General features: G+C 39.8%; 1 protein-coding gene across 2 annotated transcripts in view; it reads right to left on the reverse strand.

Moving 5' to 3' along the window:
- Positions 1–19,375, reverse strand: part of LOC149807403 (uncharacterized) — a 74,142-nt gene that overhangs the window by 12,083 nt on the left and 42,684 nt on the right. For both annotated transcript variants that reach the window (XM_089966401.1, XM_089966405.1), the window contains exons 7-10: positions 8,695–8,829; positions 6,746–6,883; positions 5,228–5,365; positions 3,011–3,145 (exon numbers count right to left, since the gene is read on the reverse strand). In XM_089966401.1, the coding sequence (XP_089822527.1) occupies positions 3,011–3,145; positions 5,228–5,365; positions 6,746–6,883; positions 8,695–8,829 (546 nt within the window). The remainder of the gene's footprint in view (positions 1–3,010; positions 3,146–5,227; positions 5,366–6,745; positions 6,884–8,694; positions 8,830–19,375) is intronic.

Genomic DNA, 19,375 nt, shown 5'->3' on the forward strand with positions numbered 1-19,375 from the left:
TCGTTTGACAATATGAGCTGAGTGCATGAGAAGATTCGACTTCATTTGACATTCTAATTTAAGTTGAGCAGCATGAGGCGACATTTGATACGAGAGTGTAATTCAAGAAAAATAAGAATCAATATTTAAAAATTCCATTTCTGAAAGAATCAAGGCCTATATTGTTACATCTACAAAAGTGATTGTATAAATTTACTTTTTGGTGTTAATATGAACAATCAGCTAGTCAAATATATTGCGCTTGCGCTATTGGGAAACAGTTACTTTGAAAAGCCGAAATAATCGTATGCGCAGCTTTTTATTGCAAGAACATTTTTTTGAAAGTTAACTGTTAAACCAGATACAATTTTCCACGTTACGGTAAAAATTTCATTACTTGGGTGGGTACTTGGTAAATGCAAACAGTGTTCCATTCTTTTGAGGTGAGCAAAGTTTAACAAATATGCAATGCTAACCTGTTAAACAATGACACTAAAACCAAAAATACATCCGGTTGGGCAGTTCCCCGTAATAGGGTCACACGCCTCTCCGTCCTTACAGCATCCACATATGTCATCACAGTTTATAACAAACCTACCTCTTTTGACACCCAGAAAATTTAGGTTAGATCTATAGATCTTTTATTTAAAAAAGTAAATATTATTATATTAACCATTATCTCTCACCAATGAAACTGAACATTATAGATACATTAAAGGCACATTTTTTCGATGATCAAAAGCCAACCATTCATCAAACAACTATTCAGGTACTAACAGATCTATATAAATCTTCCATAGTAGTGTTATAATAGCGATTTGATACGTATAATGATTATGTTTAAGCAGCAAAAGCCATTGGATTGGATTCCTCGGTTTCTGAAGCGTGGTAATAACAACGTTTATTTTCTAAATACTGCTCACAGTTTGGAAATTATAATCATAGGTGAAATTTATTTTATGCTGATTGGTTGCACAACCAAATACAATCCACCAGAGTTTACTGTAGAACCATATATACCGTGCGAAACGATGGGCACGATACGCCATTGTGTTGCTGTAATTGGAACTACAGCAACCATTACAGGAACATCAATCAGATATTCTGTTGGGGCTATATCCATAGTAACCAATGCAAGTGGTGCTGGACAAATAATTTCGTTACCGCTGCATTAACGAATACGTCTCTATTCAGAACTTCTTGCGGCGGCACAAAGTAATCTCAAAATTATCAGTGAACTATACTTGGTGGCTACTTTAGATAAAAAGATTGGCATTGCTGAGTTTGAGACTCTGCTAGTTCAAATGGATAGGTACGGAACAAAGGCGCTGGGGCCAAAAACAGATGACTGATTTCTATTCAATAAAATCTGTCAAATATTTTGCTTGTATATATCAATCGGCTTGCCCGCTCACAATAACGCCTCATAGGACGGTCACTTCGGGTAGGGAGGGGCACACGTGTATGCAAAACTCCCGAGTGGGGAAAGATCATGGGTATTAGAAGGGGTTATGGGGTAAGGAACCGTAATCGGCCTGCCGATCACAAATCGCTATTGTGACACTACTTCTATCGGCAAGAAACGTAGTTGAAATGGCGCAAAAGTGGATTCTACACGATGTTTGTTCTGCGTAAAGGCAGGCAGTATATTAATTTCTTCATAAATTTCGGTTAATTTTACGTACATGCGTACAACTAAAATATTACCTCACGTCAGTCAACGAAATTTTCACATTTTGTGCAACCTAACTAAGCTTATGTACTGACACGCATATTTACGAGATTGTGATGTCAATCTACGTTGCACTGGAAAATTTAAGAACGTCCCTTGCATCATAGTCCAATTAAATCCACAGGATATGCATCGGAAACTTTGGTAATAGGTGTAATCGCAAATCGTTAGACATATAACATTAAACGCACATGCAAGGAAGGCAGATTACGTTATAAATAACCTGTCCAATTACAGGTCTCACGTAACATTTCAAATCAATTTATAAGACCATGTAACTTAATTTAAAACAGAAATTAGAAGAATAAAAAAAAAACATTACAATTCCCTCCTGTACCTCAGTTTGCAATATCTTTTCTAGACACATAAATTTGAAACTGGAAACATCTGCTGTGCAGTACATTGATGAAGTTATCGTCTTGCATGTCTCGCCTCGTGGGACGTTTACTTGGGGTAGGGAAGGGGCACACGTGTGTGAAACTCCCAAGTTGGAAAAACTGTGGTAATGGTCCACCGTCAAAAATGCACGTATGTATGCTATCAGATGTGTCTGTTGACACCTCGGTTTTAATTTTTTTTAAACACATCGATTATTTAAATAACAAGTCGGTTGCTAGTGGCGCCAAAATTAGTATAAATATCTGCCAGTGGATGAAGAAACAAAATTAAATCTTTTAGCATCGTTCTGGGTTTTGTGGCTTGATAGAAAATATAAATCACTTAGATTACCTAACATACTTCTCCATTCCCTATGCCCTTACCTTTCTTCTTCCCAAATCACACAAGGAGTTATATTAAGCGGAGCCTTCAATATTTTTGGAAAGCTAATACTTGGTCAAACTTTTTATTTTTGTCAATTAATGAATATTCACCTCTGCAAAGGAATATTTATATCTGCATATGAATAGTTATCTCTACATAGGAATACTTGTCTCAGTATTAGAATATTTATCTCTGCATAATAATATTACCTATCGCTGCGTAGGAATACTTGTCACCAGAGGCGTAGCTATGATATTTTGCGCCCGGGGACGAACTATAAAATTGGTGCCCCAGCCCCCTCCCCGTTTAATCACATTTTTGAATATTACCCTTGTTTACTTATTATAATGTAACGTTGTAAGCCTCATTTTGGCGCCCCTGTACCTTGGCGCCCGGGGACATATGTACCCCCCTGCCCCCCCCCCCCCCCCCCCCAGCTACGCCTCTGCTTGTCGCTGCATAGAAATAATTGTCTCTGCATAGGAATGATCGCTGTATAGGCTGCACGCCTTTACGCTAGTAAGGGAGACAACCTACCATCATCACAGCTGTGTCCCGATCTTCCAGATGTACATCCTTTGGAACATTTCCCCGTCTCTGGATGACAAATGCCCTCTAGACATCCAGTACACTCGGCATGACAGTTCCTTCCATAACGCCCTGGGAGACATGCTGTGTGAAAAGTATACCGTATATACTCGTGCGTACACAATTGTTAACAGCGTAGGCCCATATTTGTCGCATAATGTGCTGGTCATTGCTGTTTTGTGTACTTACGATTTCAAGCGAGCAAAGTATAACCTCACCAGCTGACGCATTATCCATCAACATTTTCTGATCTATGCTGCTTGCAGATGGATATGTCTTATATAAAGTATGACAAATACCAAACAGTATTGATTCACAGAGAATAGGAATCGTTGCTATTCATAAAATGGTTATGGGAAGAAAAACAAACAACACTATAAATGGAACCAAGAACTAAACGTCACAAGACAAGACATTAATCCAATAATAACTACTGAAAACATCTGCGTAAATGTAGAGAGTAATTTTAACGCGTCGCCTTAATTAAGATGCATGAAAACGAGAATGAAATTCGGTATCTATCTATCTATCTATCTATCTATCTATCTATCTATCTATCTATCTATGTGAGAGAGAAATGGCTGTCGATCTTTACAGAACAATGAAATTCAGTATCTATCTATCTATCTATCTATCTATCTATGTATCTATCTATCTATGTATCTATCTATCTATCTATCTATCTATCTATCTATCTATCTATCTATCTATCTCTGTGAGAGAGAAATGACTGTCAAGCTTTACATAACAATTTTATTTTGTTTCATAGAAGAACGAACTCAAATTTTTGAGATACGGACAAAAATGTGTCACCCTTTATTAAAGAAGGACGTACATGACATCCTTAAGAGGATCCCATCGTTGATACCTAAATACTAGTATTCGTCAGATCGCTGTCCTTTTTACATGTGTCGGGAATTTACTTTATATCTCAATAAATATTAAAAAATTTGTGTGAAATGTAATAACTTAAACATTATTACAACGATGTGAAACACGTACTTAGAATTGCAATCTGACACACTTCATGCTCAATACACTTCTTTTTAGTATAAGTGAATTCTGAACTATTTCAGTGCGATTAGTAAAATATGTTTGAGGCTGCACCAAAAAAAACCCCAGACAAATAAGTAGTTTCATTTCAACGAAATCAGAGCAGTTAGTCTGAAATATACACCCAAACGTAAAGTTACCCGTATGAAAATAAACATGAGCTTCAGGTCTTGAAGTAAGAATTGCAACCCTAATTTTTAATTTTCTTTGGTACATGTAAGTTAGCATGTGCGTCCACCTATCTCTGTCTGCCTGTTGTATGCAAGTTGCATCAGTGGTAACTATGTTTTAATACTTGTGTAATTGCCTTAACAACCAACCCCTTATGTTCCAGATAAAACCCTTGAAGTGCCACTGATAGATTATGATAATATGTAAAACTGTTGGCAATACAATGCAAAAAAAATGCAGTAATTGCTTATAACAAAAAAATTCGTCTTTTGTAAGCAGGTGAATAAATTAAGGTCAACAGAAAGGAACACCCATCCACGTACAAATGTAAGCACTGTGATTTAAATTATTTCTGTACAAATCATATGCTCGATTGTACATTTTCTCGTGCGCCTTGCTTGAAAAGAAAAAGATCATTTACAAAACCATTTGGCAAATAAACACATGACATTGTAGAACGTCTGACAGATAAACGAGAGGATCATCTTTGGAAATAAACACGTCAAAAAGCCAACTCGGACTGGTTAAGTATAAAAAAAAAAATCATTCGCATTACCCTGTGGCGAGATTATTAACAACCACTTCGAAAACTGTATCGGTGTTGCACAATACGCTCTAAGAATAATGCGTTTTAGACGGCACATAATTTGGAGTAAGTGATGAGGTCTTTGACTTGGGGGATACTGGAGATAGCATATATTTGCATGTGGTAATTGAGGATTGAATCCGGAAGCACACAGGTGAAGAGCGAGCTCTTAACTTTCATGAACTTTATATATATATATATATATATATATATATATATATATATATATATATATATATATATATATATATATATATATATATATATATATATACATACATGTATGTGTGTGTGTGTGTGTTAGAATAGCGTGCAATTGCTAGAAATGTTGAACACAAGAATCAATGCATACTCACTCTGTGAGCAAAAGACCCCTTCCCAGCCGAAGTGACATCCTGCAGGACAAAACCCGTGCACTTTGTCGCATATTGTCCCGTGTACACAGTGCCCGCATTCGAAAACGCAGTCCTCGCCATATGTACCGTGAGGACAGACTGTTGAAAGGAAAAAGAAAAAGATAAGAAACTTGCCCCAGAGATTTTCTAATAAAAATGCCCCTTTATTATTCTGTCAACACTTTTATTCCACATATTTTCTAGTCTCGTTCGTACTTGGGATATATTTAACACTGCAAATATAAATCCCATTGACTAGTCTCTTCATAATGTTATCGAAAAAGTTGAGTTTGTCCCACGCTATATGCGAGAAACAAAACAAAATAACATTTAGGATGACTACAAGGAAACCCGAGTGTTAAAATACTTTGAGTTATAAATATTTCGAAATTTATAACTGAACAAATGTCAATAAACTATAGTAGAAATGAGCTTACTTACCGTTTTTAACGTATCCGCAGAACTTAAGATTAAACTTGTTTTTATTTCATAAATTAGAAGATTAGAAATAAAGCCAATCGTTGAAAACGTTCTTTTCTGACGGTATGAAATTTTAAATTTGTTTGAATATTTCGCGGATGATAATGGAGTTTGATGAAAATATTTGTTAAATTTCTGAATAGTCAAAGTGAAGAGTCTCTTAATTTAATATTAGCATTAAATCAAGAAAATATAATATAAAGCATAAAAATGAATAACTAAGGGATTCATAAATAATGAGAATACATAAAAGAAAGAAGATAAAAGGAACAATTGTTTGGGAATATTTTGTAGCTAAGATTAGAATATGGGTATAATAGGCAGAATCTGATTGTATCCCATGTAAATTCTACCATTGATTTTGACAATTATTCTGAACAGATAAATATATCATTATGTTTAACCTTTTCAGTTTCTGGGGATAGAATAATGAAAGATCGCTAATCTTCTTCGTCTTTTCTTTTTATCAGTGGATCCATAAACTCTTTTACCGAATTATCGTACTTAACTTTCAATTTATTTTCTGCTTCTTCATGTGGTTAATGTAGAAATAAACGAAAGTTCCCCATTAGCTTCCCGTTGGTTGCTGTTTCTTCCCGGGTGTTTCTGGGTTCTTCCTCTGGCCGCCGTGTATAGCCTATTATATGCTAATAAAATGGCGGTTAAACCAACAAAACCCAAAGCCAGGCCAAACCAAACAATATTCATTTATTATAATTATTGCACACACACACACACACAGAGATATATATATATATATATATATATATATATATATATATATATATATATATATATATATATATATATATATATATATATATATATATATATATTGTTCAATCTCACTCCATTCCAGTTTTTATTTCATTGCATTTGCCATGTTAGAGACGTATTGTATTTATATCAAACATGTGTAACAAAGACGTGACCACGGACGATACTACTCTCAAAAATTATCAAACTATGTCACATTTGAATTCCTACATCCAACTTTACCTATGTCACACCTGTTGTCCATGTAACCTGCTTCGCAACCCAAGCGGCAACTGCCAGACACAGTGTTACAAGCTTCATCTTGGCGGCAATGTCCACATTTACCAACACAATTCTCACCATACGTCCCGTTCTCGCAGGCTGCAGATGGAATATATATATATATATATATATATATATATATATATATATATATATATATATATATATATATATATATATATATATATATATATATATATATATATATATATATATATATATATATGTACACCACACATAGGAGTTTCATGGCATTTCAACACAATCCTGACAACAGAGTGCTAAGCAAATTTAGACACACCCACACCCACTCCCGAACAAAGTGAAACAAACATGCTAAACAATAAGCGCAAAATTTTGTAAAATCAAACACAAAAAATACAAAATCAGTTGTTTTTTTATATATCTGAAACTTTTCATTTTTTAAATATATATTTTTAATATGAACCGTGCTATTTTAAAAGTCTAAAATCTTTTTCAGCTGTACGTCGTCACGGGACACATCGTACAACGAATTCCTCTGTATGTTGCTCCTTGCAACATGTTTCAGTGCTAATAGGGCCTATTCTGATTCAAAGCCCGCATGTGCAAATGGGAATTGTTTCACAGTGTGTCAAATTAATCACTGTCTACAAATTTCAACAGTGCGCCTAACTTAAACCTGAAGGTAAGCATGTTTGGTTCCAGTTCTTTCGTGTAAATGTGTAAACCTCACAAAGCGTTGTGTGATCTTTGTTCTTGCTTTATCCATCACTTTGGTGCTACATTTAAAAGGGCATCCCTCATTTACTAAGCCTCACTACTCCACAAGATTTATACCGGATTGATAATAATTTTAACATATTCATATGCACATGTGTCTCTACGCCGATTGCTGGAGACCATATGCACTTTCATTTCTTTGTGCCCCCATCTTAAGCTACATTTGTCGGCTGCTCATGTGGCAGTTCCGATAGAGCATACATAACACAAGCAGCAGTTTTCAAGTAGCATGTGCAAACTGAATTCTCGTGAACCGCACAATCTGTCACTCCAAACCAGTTGCAACAGGTTGGATTATGTCAGAACGTGCGTTCATTTTTGTAGATGCATCTTAATGAAGAATTCGAATTGTAGCAGTGGATACTCTTTGAAAAACATTTCGTATTTAACCATCGGAAATCCGAATGTTTACTTTCTATTTAACAACAAGCATCCTTTATCGCAGATATAAACGTGCTACTAATTCGTGACGAAAAACAAATTCATTTACATTAATCATGACGTAGGAACGAATCCATTCTTCCTTTGCTAGACATATTCTGCGTCTATTTACATGTATTTTCGATCAAACAGAAGAAGAGTCATAGAATCTCTTTTTGTTGCAACATGGATTTGGTTCAGAACGGGGGAAATTGGTGTACAAGAAGAAACTGGCTTTCTCTGTGTACTATATAAATGTGACAATGAAGAAAACTTGCCAGGAGATCGTTCTATATCCTAGATACATAGATACATAGATAGATACATAGATAGATGCATATATTGCAGTTACTTCTTTGAAGATGGATACTCGAAAAACTATTGATTCCTTTTAATTGACGAAAATAATTTATCTCTGATTGGTTACAGTATATGTAAACTGGAGTCAACTTTTCTTCACAATAGGGAAAAGTTTGATGGTTTGATAGGCTCAATCCAAAATCTTCAAGTCTTTTGTCTTCACATTTGTCACATGAACACAATGAACACGTTATCTTTGGTTCAAAGGGATTTCCACCTCTAACACCATCGTTGTGGGCAATCCTTCATTGTCATCTATCATAATCATTATCATCATCCAAGTTTTTGGCTTTTATTATTATTATTATTATTATTATTATTATTATTATTATTATTATTATTAATAGTATTGGTAGTAGTATCATTACGTTGATCACAACGGATTCCTGTCCAGCCTGGTTCGCAGCCGTCCGCACAAAATCCCGTCACAGTATCGCATGGAACACCTTCTGCACAGTGGCCACAGCGGTTTCTGCAATCTTGTCCGTAACGATGAAGGCACTCTGAGAAAGAAAACTGAACAATGTTTCATTCTCTGTTCGACGAGGTATGCATCAATGGAGCTGTAGTTAATTCTTCTAAGTATGGCATTTTTCCATGAAAATTGAACGGTGATTGAGAAATGTCGGGACTTGCCTAAACAAGATGGAATTTTGCATTGGTCATATTTGTTATAAAATTGGGCACGGTATGAAATTGTATTGTGTCTTTGGTAATTATAAGTAGTGAAAGGGGCCACTTTACGTACAATGGGAATTAGCATTACAGACCCCCCCCCCCCGGGCCACTTTACGTACAATGGAAATTTAACATGGCGAAAAATCGTGGGCCACTTTATGTACAAGGGGAATTAACATGGGAATAAATCGTGGGTCACTTTTACCGACAAGGGGAATTTAACATGGAACTATAGTGTGGGTCTGTTTAGCGACAAGGGAAGTTAACATGGGGGAATAGAGTTTGGGCTTGTCTAGGGACAAGGGGAATTGAACATGGGATTTTTTTTTTTTTTTTTTTTTTTAAAAAAATTAAAAAATGGGGTAGGCAATTGAAAAGTCATTCTCTTTTCGAGAAATATGCGTGGCCCTGGAAAGGGCCTTTGGTTTTTCTTCTTCTGCTTCTAATTTCTTCTTTTTCTCAATCAACTTCTTATTTTCTCTCCTACACTCTTTCTCTTCTTTTCTTTCTTTTTTTTTCTCCTCCTCTTCTTTCTTCTTCTCTTGCTCCTCTTCTTTCTTCCTCTTCTCATTTTCTTCTTCTTTTTCAATTTTTTCATTCCATTTTCGTATTCTTATCCTTTCCTCTTCATCCTCCTTCTCCTCCTTTATCTCTTTCATGACACCACTTATCATGTCCTTTACTTTTCTTAAGTTATTAATTTCCATCTTTAGTCGATGGGGACTATAGGAATAGTGGTCTTCATTGAGTCTTACTAACATCTGCTCCATCATTCCTAAATTGTCTAAAACGTCTTGTAATGTTTGCATTTTGTCAAGTTGGTTCGAAGCCATCTTCTTTGTAGAATGGTTTGAACGACGAATACTGTGGGTTCTTATACGAAAAGCGCGGACGTGAATGAAAACATCCCCCCTAAAAACATAAAATTGATCTTACCTAGATTATGACCAAACAACGCGCGGACGTGAAGGAAAACATCCCCCTACTTTCTCATTTCATATAATAAAACCCAAACTATACTCTCCACATACGCTAAGAAACCCATAATCTACTATTCACACAAACATACCTGAGCTCTTACAAACACTAACACACAAACACATACCCTCGCACTATGAAAAAAAAGAGTTAGTGTTTATATTCACACTACTCTACCTACACACACTGGCAAATTGATGGTTATTTTTTTCTAGAGTATTGGGTAGCCCTGAAAAGAGCTGTTGGTTTTTTTTTTTTTGTTGAACTCCAGATGCACCTATCTAATGATGGCACCTTCCTGGCCTGGCGCCACACACGCATCTTCTTCCCCAGTCTCCTTTCACCTTTTTTCTTGGGAGTGCAGAGGCGGGATGATTGGCTTCAGCACCCCAATCCTCTGTCTCTGGTATCTTGTAAGTCATCCTCTCTCCTATTTTCTTTTCCTCCTCTTCCCTCTCTCTTCTCTCCTCCTCTTCCTTCTTTATTCTTGCCTCTTCTACTATGGCTTCCGCGGATAGTTCATTTACTATGCGCCTGGCATATTCCACGTGCATCTGGAGTTCTAGCAGTTTCACAATTCTGGCATTCATTCTTCTGGTGGTGTTGATCAATCAACAAGGGTAGCTAGACTGCCGAGCGAGTTTCAATTTATACTGAAAGCGCGGACGTGATGGAAAACATCCCCCTAAAAACATAAAATTGATCTTACCTAGATCATGACCAAAAAACAACGCGCGGACCTAAAAGAAACACTCACTCACTTTTTATGCTACCCATTACTATTCTAAAAATTTTTTGTTATTAACCACTTCAATAGACTATCCACATACGCAAAGCAATCCAATCTAACCCCAAATCTACACCTCAAACACCAAAAAAGACATCATTTTAATCTACTATCCATACCAACGTACGTGAGCACTTACAAACACAAACACACAAACACACAAACACATACCCTCACATTTTTTAAAAAAAGAGTTAGTGTTTATATTCACACTACTCTACCTATACACATTGGCAAATTGATGGTTATTTCTTTTCTAGAGTATTGGGGTAGCCCTGAAAAGGGCTGTTTTGGGGGGGGGGTTTGTTTGCTATGGCAATCTTTTTTAGTTTCTAAGAATGCGATGTCCTCTGAGGATAGACTTTCTGGCGATAGGTCTGCTTCTTCGGAAAGATAAGAAGAACTCTTTGGTGTCGATACGGCAATCGACAAAGCCGCTGTCAGCTTCAGGTTGCTGCTGCTGTTGTTGTTGTTGTTGCTGCTGTTGCTGCTGTCTCTGAAGTCTGTACTTCTCTGTCCATTCTTCTTTCTCCCTGTTCACTTCTTCTCTGAAGAGCTCTTCTATCAGGTCTTCAGTGACTTTTAGCATTCTCACATTCTCTATTTCTTCTGGCTTCGGTATCAGACTGTGTCTGACCCTATGCAAATTCACGTAGGCTTCGTTGAGCTTAGCTAGTTTGGAGCATATCTTCGTAGGAGGATGAGTCAACAATGGATGGTTAGACTGGAAACAACCCCGGTTCTTAAAGTCAAAGCGCGGACGTGAAGGAAAACATCCCCCAGACGGTTTTCGAGTCGCAACGTTCAGTGAGTGTCATGAGAGGGATAGAGAGAAATCAAAGAGCATCAATCAAACATTCTTATAGCTAAACAAAAGACAAAGGCATTTTTTTTCAAAACACAACATTTTTTATTCAAAAATCACTTAACACTAAACAACAACTCAAACATTTTAAACAATAATCCAACATTATAACATCAAACAATTTTTTCAAAAATGACAAACATTTTTTCTCAATTCACAGTCTACTTTAAACAGGGCTGACAACGTTGTGAATGAAATTGTGATTTCCACTGTTGGAAGTCATTAGGCCATTGATGGACACTACGTTTCCTAGCTTGAGACAAAAGTTAAGCATAATGGTCACAAAACCATCGATCTACTTTCACATCGTTTCTAGAAGAAGAACGAGGATCAAAATGAGTCACTAAATGTTCTAAGGAATAGCCCAGGCTACGATGATGCAGAAAATACACACAGTACTGTCCACACACCAAGGAATCTGTGCCTTGTAATTTCACATTATTGAATCGGGTGGTCTGAGCATTTCTTCTCATAAAGTCGATGATATCGTCTTCCAAAGGGGGCAATCCGTACGAATCGAAATATTCCACACATCCTTCTTGAGGAAAGTAGACGGCTACCCAGTGGGTTCCTGGGAGATGACTGTCGTCCGTGTTGATCACGTAAGCTAGATGGTCTTGAGGTTTGCGATGAGGGAGTTCATCTTTAGCACAGACGACAGGATTCCAAGAAGCCGTATACGAACTGTGGTTCAAAAGGTAATAAAGTTCCCAGGTATCCATTGATTTGTGTGTGTTTTTTTCTTCTTCACAGGTAATAATAAGTCGTCAATTCGATCCTGACCTTTTGCTTGAAAATGTCTGACAAATAACCGTTTCTTCGTTTCGTCTCCTCACTTTGATTCAGGAGAGCTTCGATACGATGGATCTCTTGAGTGGTTAATGGTGGACAAGAATGTTCACGCAAGTCTTTATACCACTGGTGTAACACGTCTTCGTCCGAGATGAGACTCCAAGCCTCGTCCAGATACTCGTCCAATTTTTCTTCTTGACTCAACATCAGGCATTTGTCGTGTTGAATTTGACTGGGATGATCGTTTTGACATCCATAACACTCTTTCTTGATCAATTCCGTCATTTTTTCGACCAAGTGTTTGGCAAAACAGGAGACTAAATGGGCTTCTTGTTCTGGCCATTTCGATTTCATCATGATCACTTCTTCTTCTTTTTCCACGGTCTCCTCACATTCCATCTTTAAAGTTTCTCCACTAGGTAAAGAGGGATAACAGTCTTCCATGGCTTCTAAAAATCTAGAATGACTTCTCTCAAACTGTTGATTTCTATGGTATTATCGAATTCGGCATACAGGATGACGTTCACTGTTGCTGGTAGTTCTTTTGCAGACTGAAGTTCCACACGAATCTGGCCAGATTTTATAGGGTGGAAATGTCCCTCGTCGCTGCCTTGGTCTGGAGTGAAATCGAAAGCCCACAAAGCATAGCCTCCTGCATAATCCTCGTACGTAATGCCGTGACTGGTGTTGGTTCCTAACTGGCCGGTGGCTTCGTACAGGGACAAGTACGATCTCAAGTAATTCATCTTCTCGTCACTAAAGTCAGGTTCGAAAGGTCGGGTACACAAGGTCTTGCCATCGCGACTGACTTCGATTTTCTTCACGTCGAAGTGTTGAAAGTTGAAAGGATTTTCAGCGAAGGCTCCGTTGAAGGCTGAATTCGAGACCATACCAAGGATTAAACGCTTGGGTAACTGTCCTTGAAACAGATGATCTTCGATCATAGAATGCTGTCCCTTGGGAATGGTGAACGTTTTCACTTCCACACGTCGTATGGGATACTTGGCGGTCGTTCTGTTCAACGTTTGACTGATTTCGTTACCTACTTTGGGTAACACTTCCACGCGTCGTACGTAGAGTTTGGCCTCCTCGATTTTGCTTTTAGGATTGCCAGCAGCAGTATCAGCCAACAAATGGAAAGCGGCACTGCTACGATTCAGTCTCAAGCGGACATTGACCCCGTTCAGCAAATATTTCTCTTGCAACCACATGTCCAAATGCAAACGATCCATCAGTTCTAAACTCTTTCCACCTAGGATTTTGCTTCGTCTTTCCACAAAGCCGTCATTGTTTTTATCTGTTTCCTCAAACGCCTTCGCTTCGTTAGGTTCCCATAGTACAGAGGCATTGAGATGAGTATTCTTGGCATCTATTCCGTACGTCAAGAGATTTTCCAGGTAGGCACGGTAAGGGTAAGTATCCATGCTACTGCTAACCAGTTTGTTGTTCAAGTACAAGTCCACTGAGCTGAACAAGGAATGCATGAAATTGTTGACGGGAGCTATATTCTCAGTGTCTTCTACTGTTTTATTTTCCTTATCTAGAACTTTGACTTTCAGGTACAAGTAACTGCTATTCAGATCGATGTAATCTTCGGGCTGTCCTTTGATTTCAAACTCGATGGGAGCGGAATCGGTCAATGAGGAGACGGGGTGAAATTCCACCCACTGGGATTCTTGCATCGTCATCATGGTGGGGGGCATGGCAAACAGATCCAGTTCCGTCTTGGAACAAGCGCAAGACTCTCGGTGCATCATTTTGTTCTGTTCTTTCTCAATAATCGAAAACGTCTAAGTCTCGAACGGTTCTTCTTTTCTTGGCCTTTCTAGCTTGAAGTCTGGTGAAAGGGTGTTTTCTTCGTCGTCTCTTTCTGCCTTGTCCTTGCTGAATGCCTGACTCGGTAGCGTGCAGGGCATTTATAGGTGTGTCTCGTCGGCCCAAAAGGTCTTTACCTGTTTGCAGCAAGACATTTTTGCCAGCCCTCATGAAGGCTTCTTTAGGGTTTTGTTTGTCGATGATGACATTTTGGAGAAATTCTTTGCCTTGCGTCAGTGCCGCATCTTTCAAAGCGTGCAATCGGCGTGTCACCATCGGTTTCAACACAGGGCCACCGAACGAAAGGCCGATTTTAACATATCTCCTAAACCGTGTCCTCGCTGTCGAGCAACCCCTCGGTACACTGGATACATGACTTACGAGTCGTGAGAAAACCGTTTTCGAAAATGGAGTTTCACCGTGACTTTTCCTTTGGTGAATGGAATATTTTGTCCCAAATCTCCTTTTATAGCAATGTTGACCGTGTCCAAATACAACTTGCTGACAGGCAAATAATGAGGATGGACAAATTCGCGGTGGACGTGGTAAGTGTTCCCACCTTCCTCGTCAGTGGCCGTGGCAGAATTTACTTTGAAAGGAATGACACGCAGTAATGGTACGGAGGTGTGTCCCACCACGTTGTACTCCACCACATCGGAGTACACGAAGATCAAATTCAGTCCTTGGTTCAGTTCTACCGGGTAACGAAAATACCTTGCAAATACCTTGCAAAATGCATGTCGTTGTCAATCTTTGCTCTCTCAATTTTTTGGGTCAGCTTATCCGTGACCATATTGAGGTCTCCACCCAAAATGTCATACAATTCAGGGCAAAATTTAATACGTATACTTCTTTCCTCACTTTCAAATTTGATGAGTAGACGGTGAGACAGTTTGTGGTACTCGATGGTGACACGTTTACCTTCTTTGGTCAGAACTTTGTCAAAGAATGCATAGAATTTGTCAGCGATGGCTTCCACCAGATGTTGACCACTAAAATAATGGCCTGAATTAATTTTAAAGCGATAAACGAAAAGAGGAGGAGAAGAGTCACTGCTGCGGGGTAATAGCTCCTTTGCAAGATGTGAGTTATGTTGAGGACTGCCCGTCATCTTTTGCTGCAGTGCTGGGTCCAGAATTTCGACGTCAAAAGTGTTTTGAGTTTCAGTGATGTTTTTGATTTGTGTTGGGTGAATCATTTCCACTAAAGCCACTTCCCAATGGGCTTCGTGATCTAAGGGGATGGCGTGAGGTAATTTGGCCGTGTAACAGCACAACGTGTTGTTGGGAAACACCTCCATGGAACTGTCACTGGGTAAGGTTAAGTAAAATTGGTTTTGGTGACTCATAATTCCAGAGTTCTGTGTCTGTCCGAGGGGTTACTGGACGTCAGAGGCGTGTCTCCGCCCAAAATGGGGTTCTGGTTGTGGTTGTTGTTGTTGTTGGAGTGGTGACTGACACTGGCACTGGACACAAGGTTCCCGTTCGAGGAGAATTTCAGGGAAGGATTGGGAAGCAGGTAACCGATGCAACTGCTCAATAAAATGGTCCACAATTGTTTGTCTCCTTGTTGCAAACTCAAATTGGTAATGGCTGCCCCGATGACACAATACACCACGAAGATTTGGCAGAAAAAGACGATTTTCGTTTTAGGCACACGTTCTCCGCACCACACCCACAAAGGTTGTTTTTGTAAATCTTGCACAGAAGAACTGGGTGAAGGAGGAGTGGGCGACGTAGCTGCGTCTGTGTGAAAGGGCATGATGGTCACTTCTTTATATAGTCCATGACTTGCGAAGCGTCGATCCAAGAATCAAAACTGGGTGGATATCCTTTCCAACGTACTTTGACTTCTTTGACACGTCGTTTGCCCACTTTACGGGTTCTGCGTTCGAGAATACTTTCGATGTCGTACACGTCGTCTTCTTTTTTGGTGACACGTTGTAACTCGGGCAAATAAAACGTTCCTTTGAGCACTTCTCCGTTCATGTCTTCCAATTTATAGACGGCAGGATGACGGCCATGCACTCGTCCAGTGACGCGAAAGAGTTCGGTCGTCCAGTTAGGTAAGTAACCTTTGTCGAAAGTGCGTTTGGTTTTGCCAATGCGCACCCAATCTCCTACGGCCAACTCTCCACTTTTCTTGGGGACAGCCCTCGTCGGGGACGTACCAAACAGGCGCTCAAACACCAACACTTCGTTCTCGGGAGTCACGTCTTGCGGGGCACGTCCGATGCTTCGATGGTAAGATTGGTTGTACGCTTGCACCAGGTGCGGTAAGATGTCGATGTACTTCAGAGTGTGGTGATGCGTAAAATATTTCCACATGCGTTCTTTCAAAGTGCGTTGAAAACGTTCCACGATGCTGGCTTTGGTTTCGGGATTCTCGGTGGTAAAAAAATGAATGTCACGTTTCTTTAATTCTTTTTGGAAAGCTTGGTTCAGAAATTCGGTGCCTTTGTCCGTTTGCCATCGAAGAGGGTGACGACCGCTTTGTTTCAACACTCGTTGTAGGGCTCGCACTAACTCGCTGCTGGATTTGGAAGTCAAGGGTACGACCCAGGCAAATTTGGAAAAGACGTCGATGACACAAAACAAATATTTGTAGCCACGATTGTAGCTGGCTAAATGAGAGACATCGGCTAAATCGGCTTGCCATTGATGATCGATGCCTTCCACTCGGGTGCGACTTCTGGCAAACTTGCGTCGAATGGGTTTGTGTAAAGTGTAGGTAGCTTGTTCTTGTAACCATCGTTGCACTTAAGGTAAACGGAGACTTTTCAGTCGAGTTTTGGCAGCACGATACAATTTTTGAACTCCTGCGTAACCTGCAGGATGCGAGGGATCGTAGTAAATGCTGGCTAAGACTTTTTCCATTTTTTAAAATTTTTTTTTGTGTTGGTTGGTGTGTTAATAAGGCACCCACTCTTGGAAGAGGCTACTCTTTTTCTCTTGGGGTATTTTCTTGGATTGCAATGCTTTGCGTGTGCGACCGGCAAGAGGTGTTGAAGAGGAGGAGGATGTCTGAGCGGGGGATATCGGTTCTTGTTTCACTTGTGTCTTCACTTCTGTCTTCACTTTCTTTTTCTCTTGTGATGAAGAAGGGGTGGCCATCATCTTTTTAATCCATCCAATTCTGTAGGTAGGTGGTGTTGTTAACTTGCGTACTTTTTCTGGTGGAGTTTGAAACCCTTCTTCTTCTTCTTCTTCTTTTCCTTTTTCTGTCTTGGTCACTGGTACTGGTGGTACTGGTACTGGTACTGGTGATGGTGCTGGACTTTTCATCAAGGTCTTAAAATCTTTCAGAGTGGGTAGAGCTGTTTCGTCTGAAGCTTTTTGATGAAAGAGTTGCAGTCGTTGCAAGAGTTGACCGTACTTTTGCGATTTTTCTGTTTCGGACGAATCTTGGCGATCCATCAAGGACTGCAATTCGTGCTGTAACTGGGACATCTCGCTCAAATGGGGATTGGGAGGTAAATGCGGGATGCGTTGTTCTTGCCACCGATGGTATTCCATCCATCGTTTGTAAGGTACTAAAGCTAGTTTTCGTCCTTCCATGGGTTGTCAGGGGTCGATTCTGAGATCTTGGGACTTCCGAGGGCCTTTTTATCTTGCTCCCACCAATCCTCCCAACATGGTTCCCAAGACTCCTTTCAGTATGGGGCCTAACAAGAGAGGCAAAATGCCTCCACGTTGGACCAACATCTTCTTCTTTTGACGAATGGGAATTTTCTTTTGAACCATTTGGCGAAGAACGTGACGATGTTTGCTTAAGCATTGTTTCTGGTGTTTGGACAAAGGGATCGTGCCTTTCAAAACGTTCAAACAACATTCGCACACGGTATCGATGACCTCTTTGGAGGCCGAATGAATGAGTTTTTGTCGTAGAGGTGGAGAAGATTTGGACAGGACAGATAACATGTTCCCATGTTTGACTAAACATGGTGGTAGTCCTTTTCTTTTCTTTCCTTGGGGTTTTCTGGAGGGTGACATCTTTAAGTCTTCAGGAGCACCAAAAAAACACTGATACCCCCGACTTGGTCACAGGTCTTTTTTATACTGGAACCCGTCGCCACTGATTGTCTTTACGTCGTATCAGTTTGAGGACAGGCATGACACGTCGTGGAGGGGTACGCAACGGACTAAATCGAGCCAGTTCTTGCTTGGACAAATCCAGTAAACTTTGTAACATGCCCGATCTTTCATGGACTTTGATTTTGGGAGAAGGTACTTTGTGAGCAGCAGCCACTGCCACTAAATTGGAGGGTCCTGCCACTGGGAAAGTTCTTTTTGGGGTCATCAACGGAGATGTTCCTGGTGTAATCAACGTCTCCAAGTACTCTTCAGTTTTTGGTGTCATCAACAGAGAAGTGGATGAACGTGAGGCTGCCGGTGACCGTGTCACTGCCGTGGCAGGTCGTGGTTTGCGAGTGTAAAGTTGCGTCCTGGCCGAAGTGCCTCTCTTGCGACTAGTTTTCTTCTGTGGGCTTTTCTTTTTCTGGGGACTTTTTCTCTGTTTCTTTTTCTGGGGGCTTCTTTTCTTTTTCCGGGGTGGTGGTGTCTGGTCAGAGGAGGGTCCAGCCACTGGAGAAGTTCTTCTTCTCTTTGGGGACCTGGTCTTTTTCTTATTCTTCTTGGGGCTTCGTTGGACTTTTTTCTTGGGGAGAACTTTGGGGGCATTAGGATCCCACCTTAAGAGTGAGCGAATGATGACCCCTCCTAGAGTACCACTCCCTCCAGGTTTCAAAATGATTTGTTTTTTGGTTTGAGTGTCGATGCGGGGATCGGCCAGTTGGACCAAAGCGACTTTGTTTCGATCGAAAAAGCGTTTGGTTTGATGAGGAATCTGAATGATTCCTTGGAGTATTTGACGTGCCGGCACCGTGAACCATCGTAAGACTTCTTTGAGACTAGCTTCTAAGACACGAGCTCGTATTTGTGGATTTTTTTCTCGACTGATGCCATACAAGGCACGAATCAATTTGACGGGAAGATGCGACTGAAGGGACGTCATGTTCACACTGTGTGTGAGACAGACGAAAAAGGGTCTGAGGTTTTTATAGATTTTTTTATGTGGAGTGAAATGAAGTCGAGGACGGAGACGTGTACAGGACAGGCCCTCCGTCTTGGCACCA

Source organism: Sinohyriopsis cumingii, chromosome 1, assembly GCF_028554795.1.
Source record: "Sinohyriopsis cumingii isolate HCF-2022 chromosome 1, ASM2855479v2, whole genome shotgun sequence".
NCBI classification, from domain to species: domain Eukaryota; kingdom Metazoa; phylum Mollusca; class Bivalvia; order Unionida; family Unionidae; genus Sinohyriopsis; species Sinohyriopsis cumingii.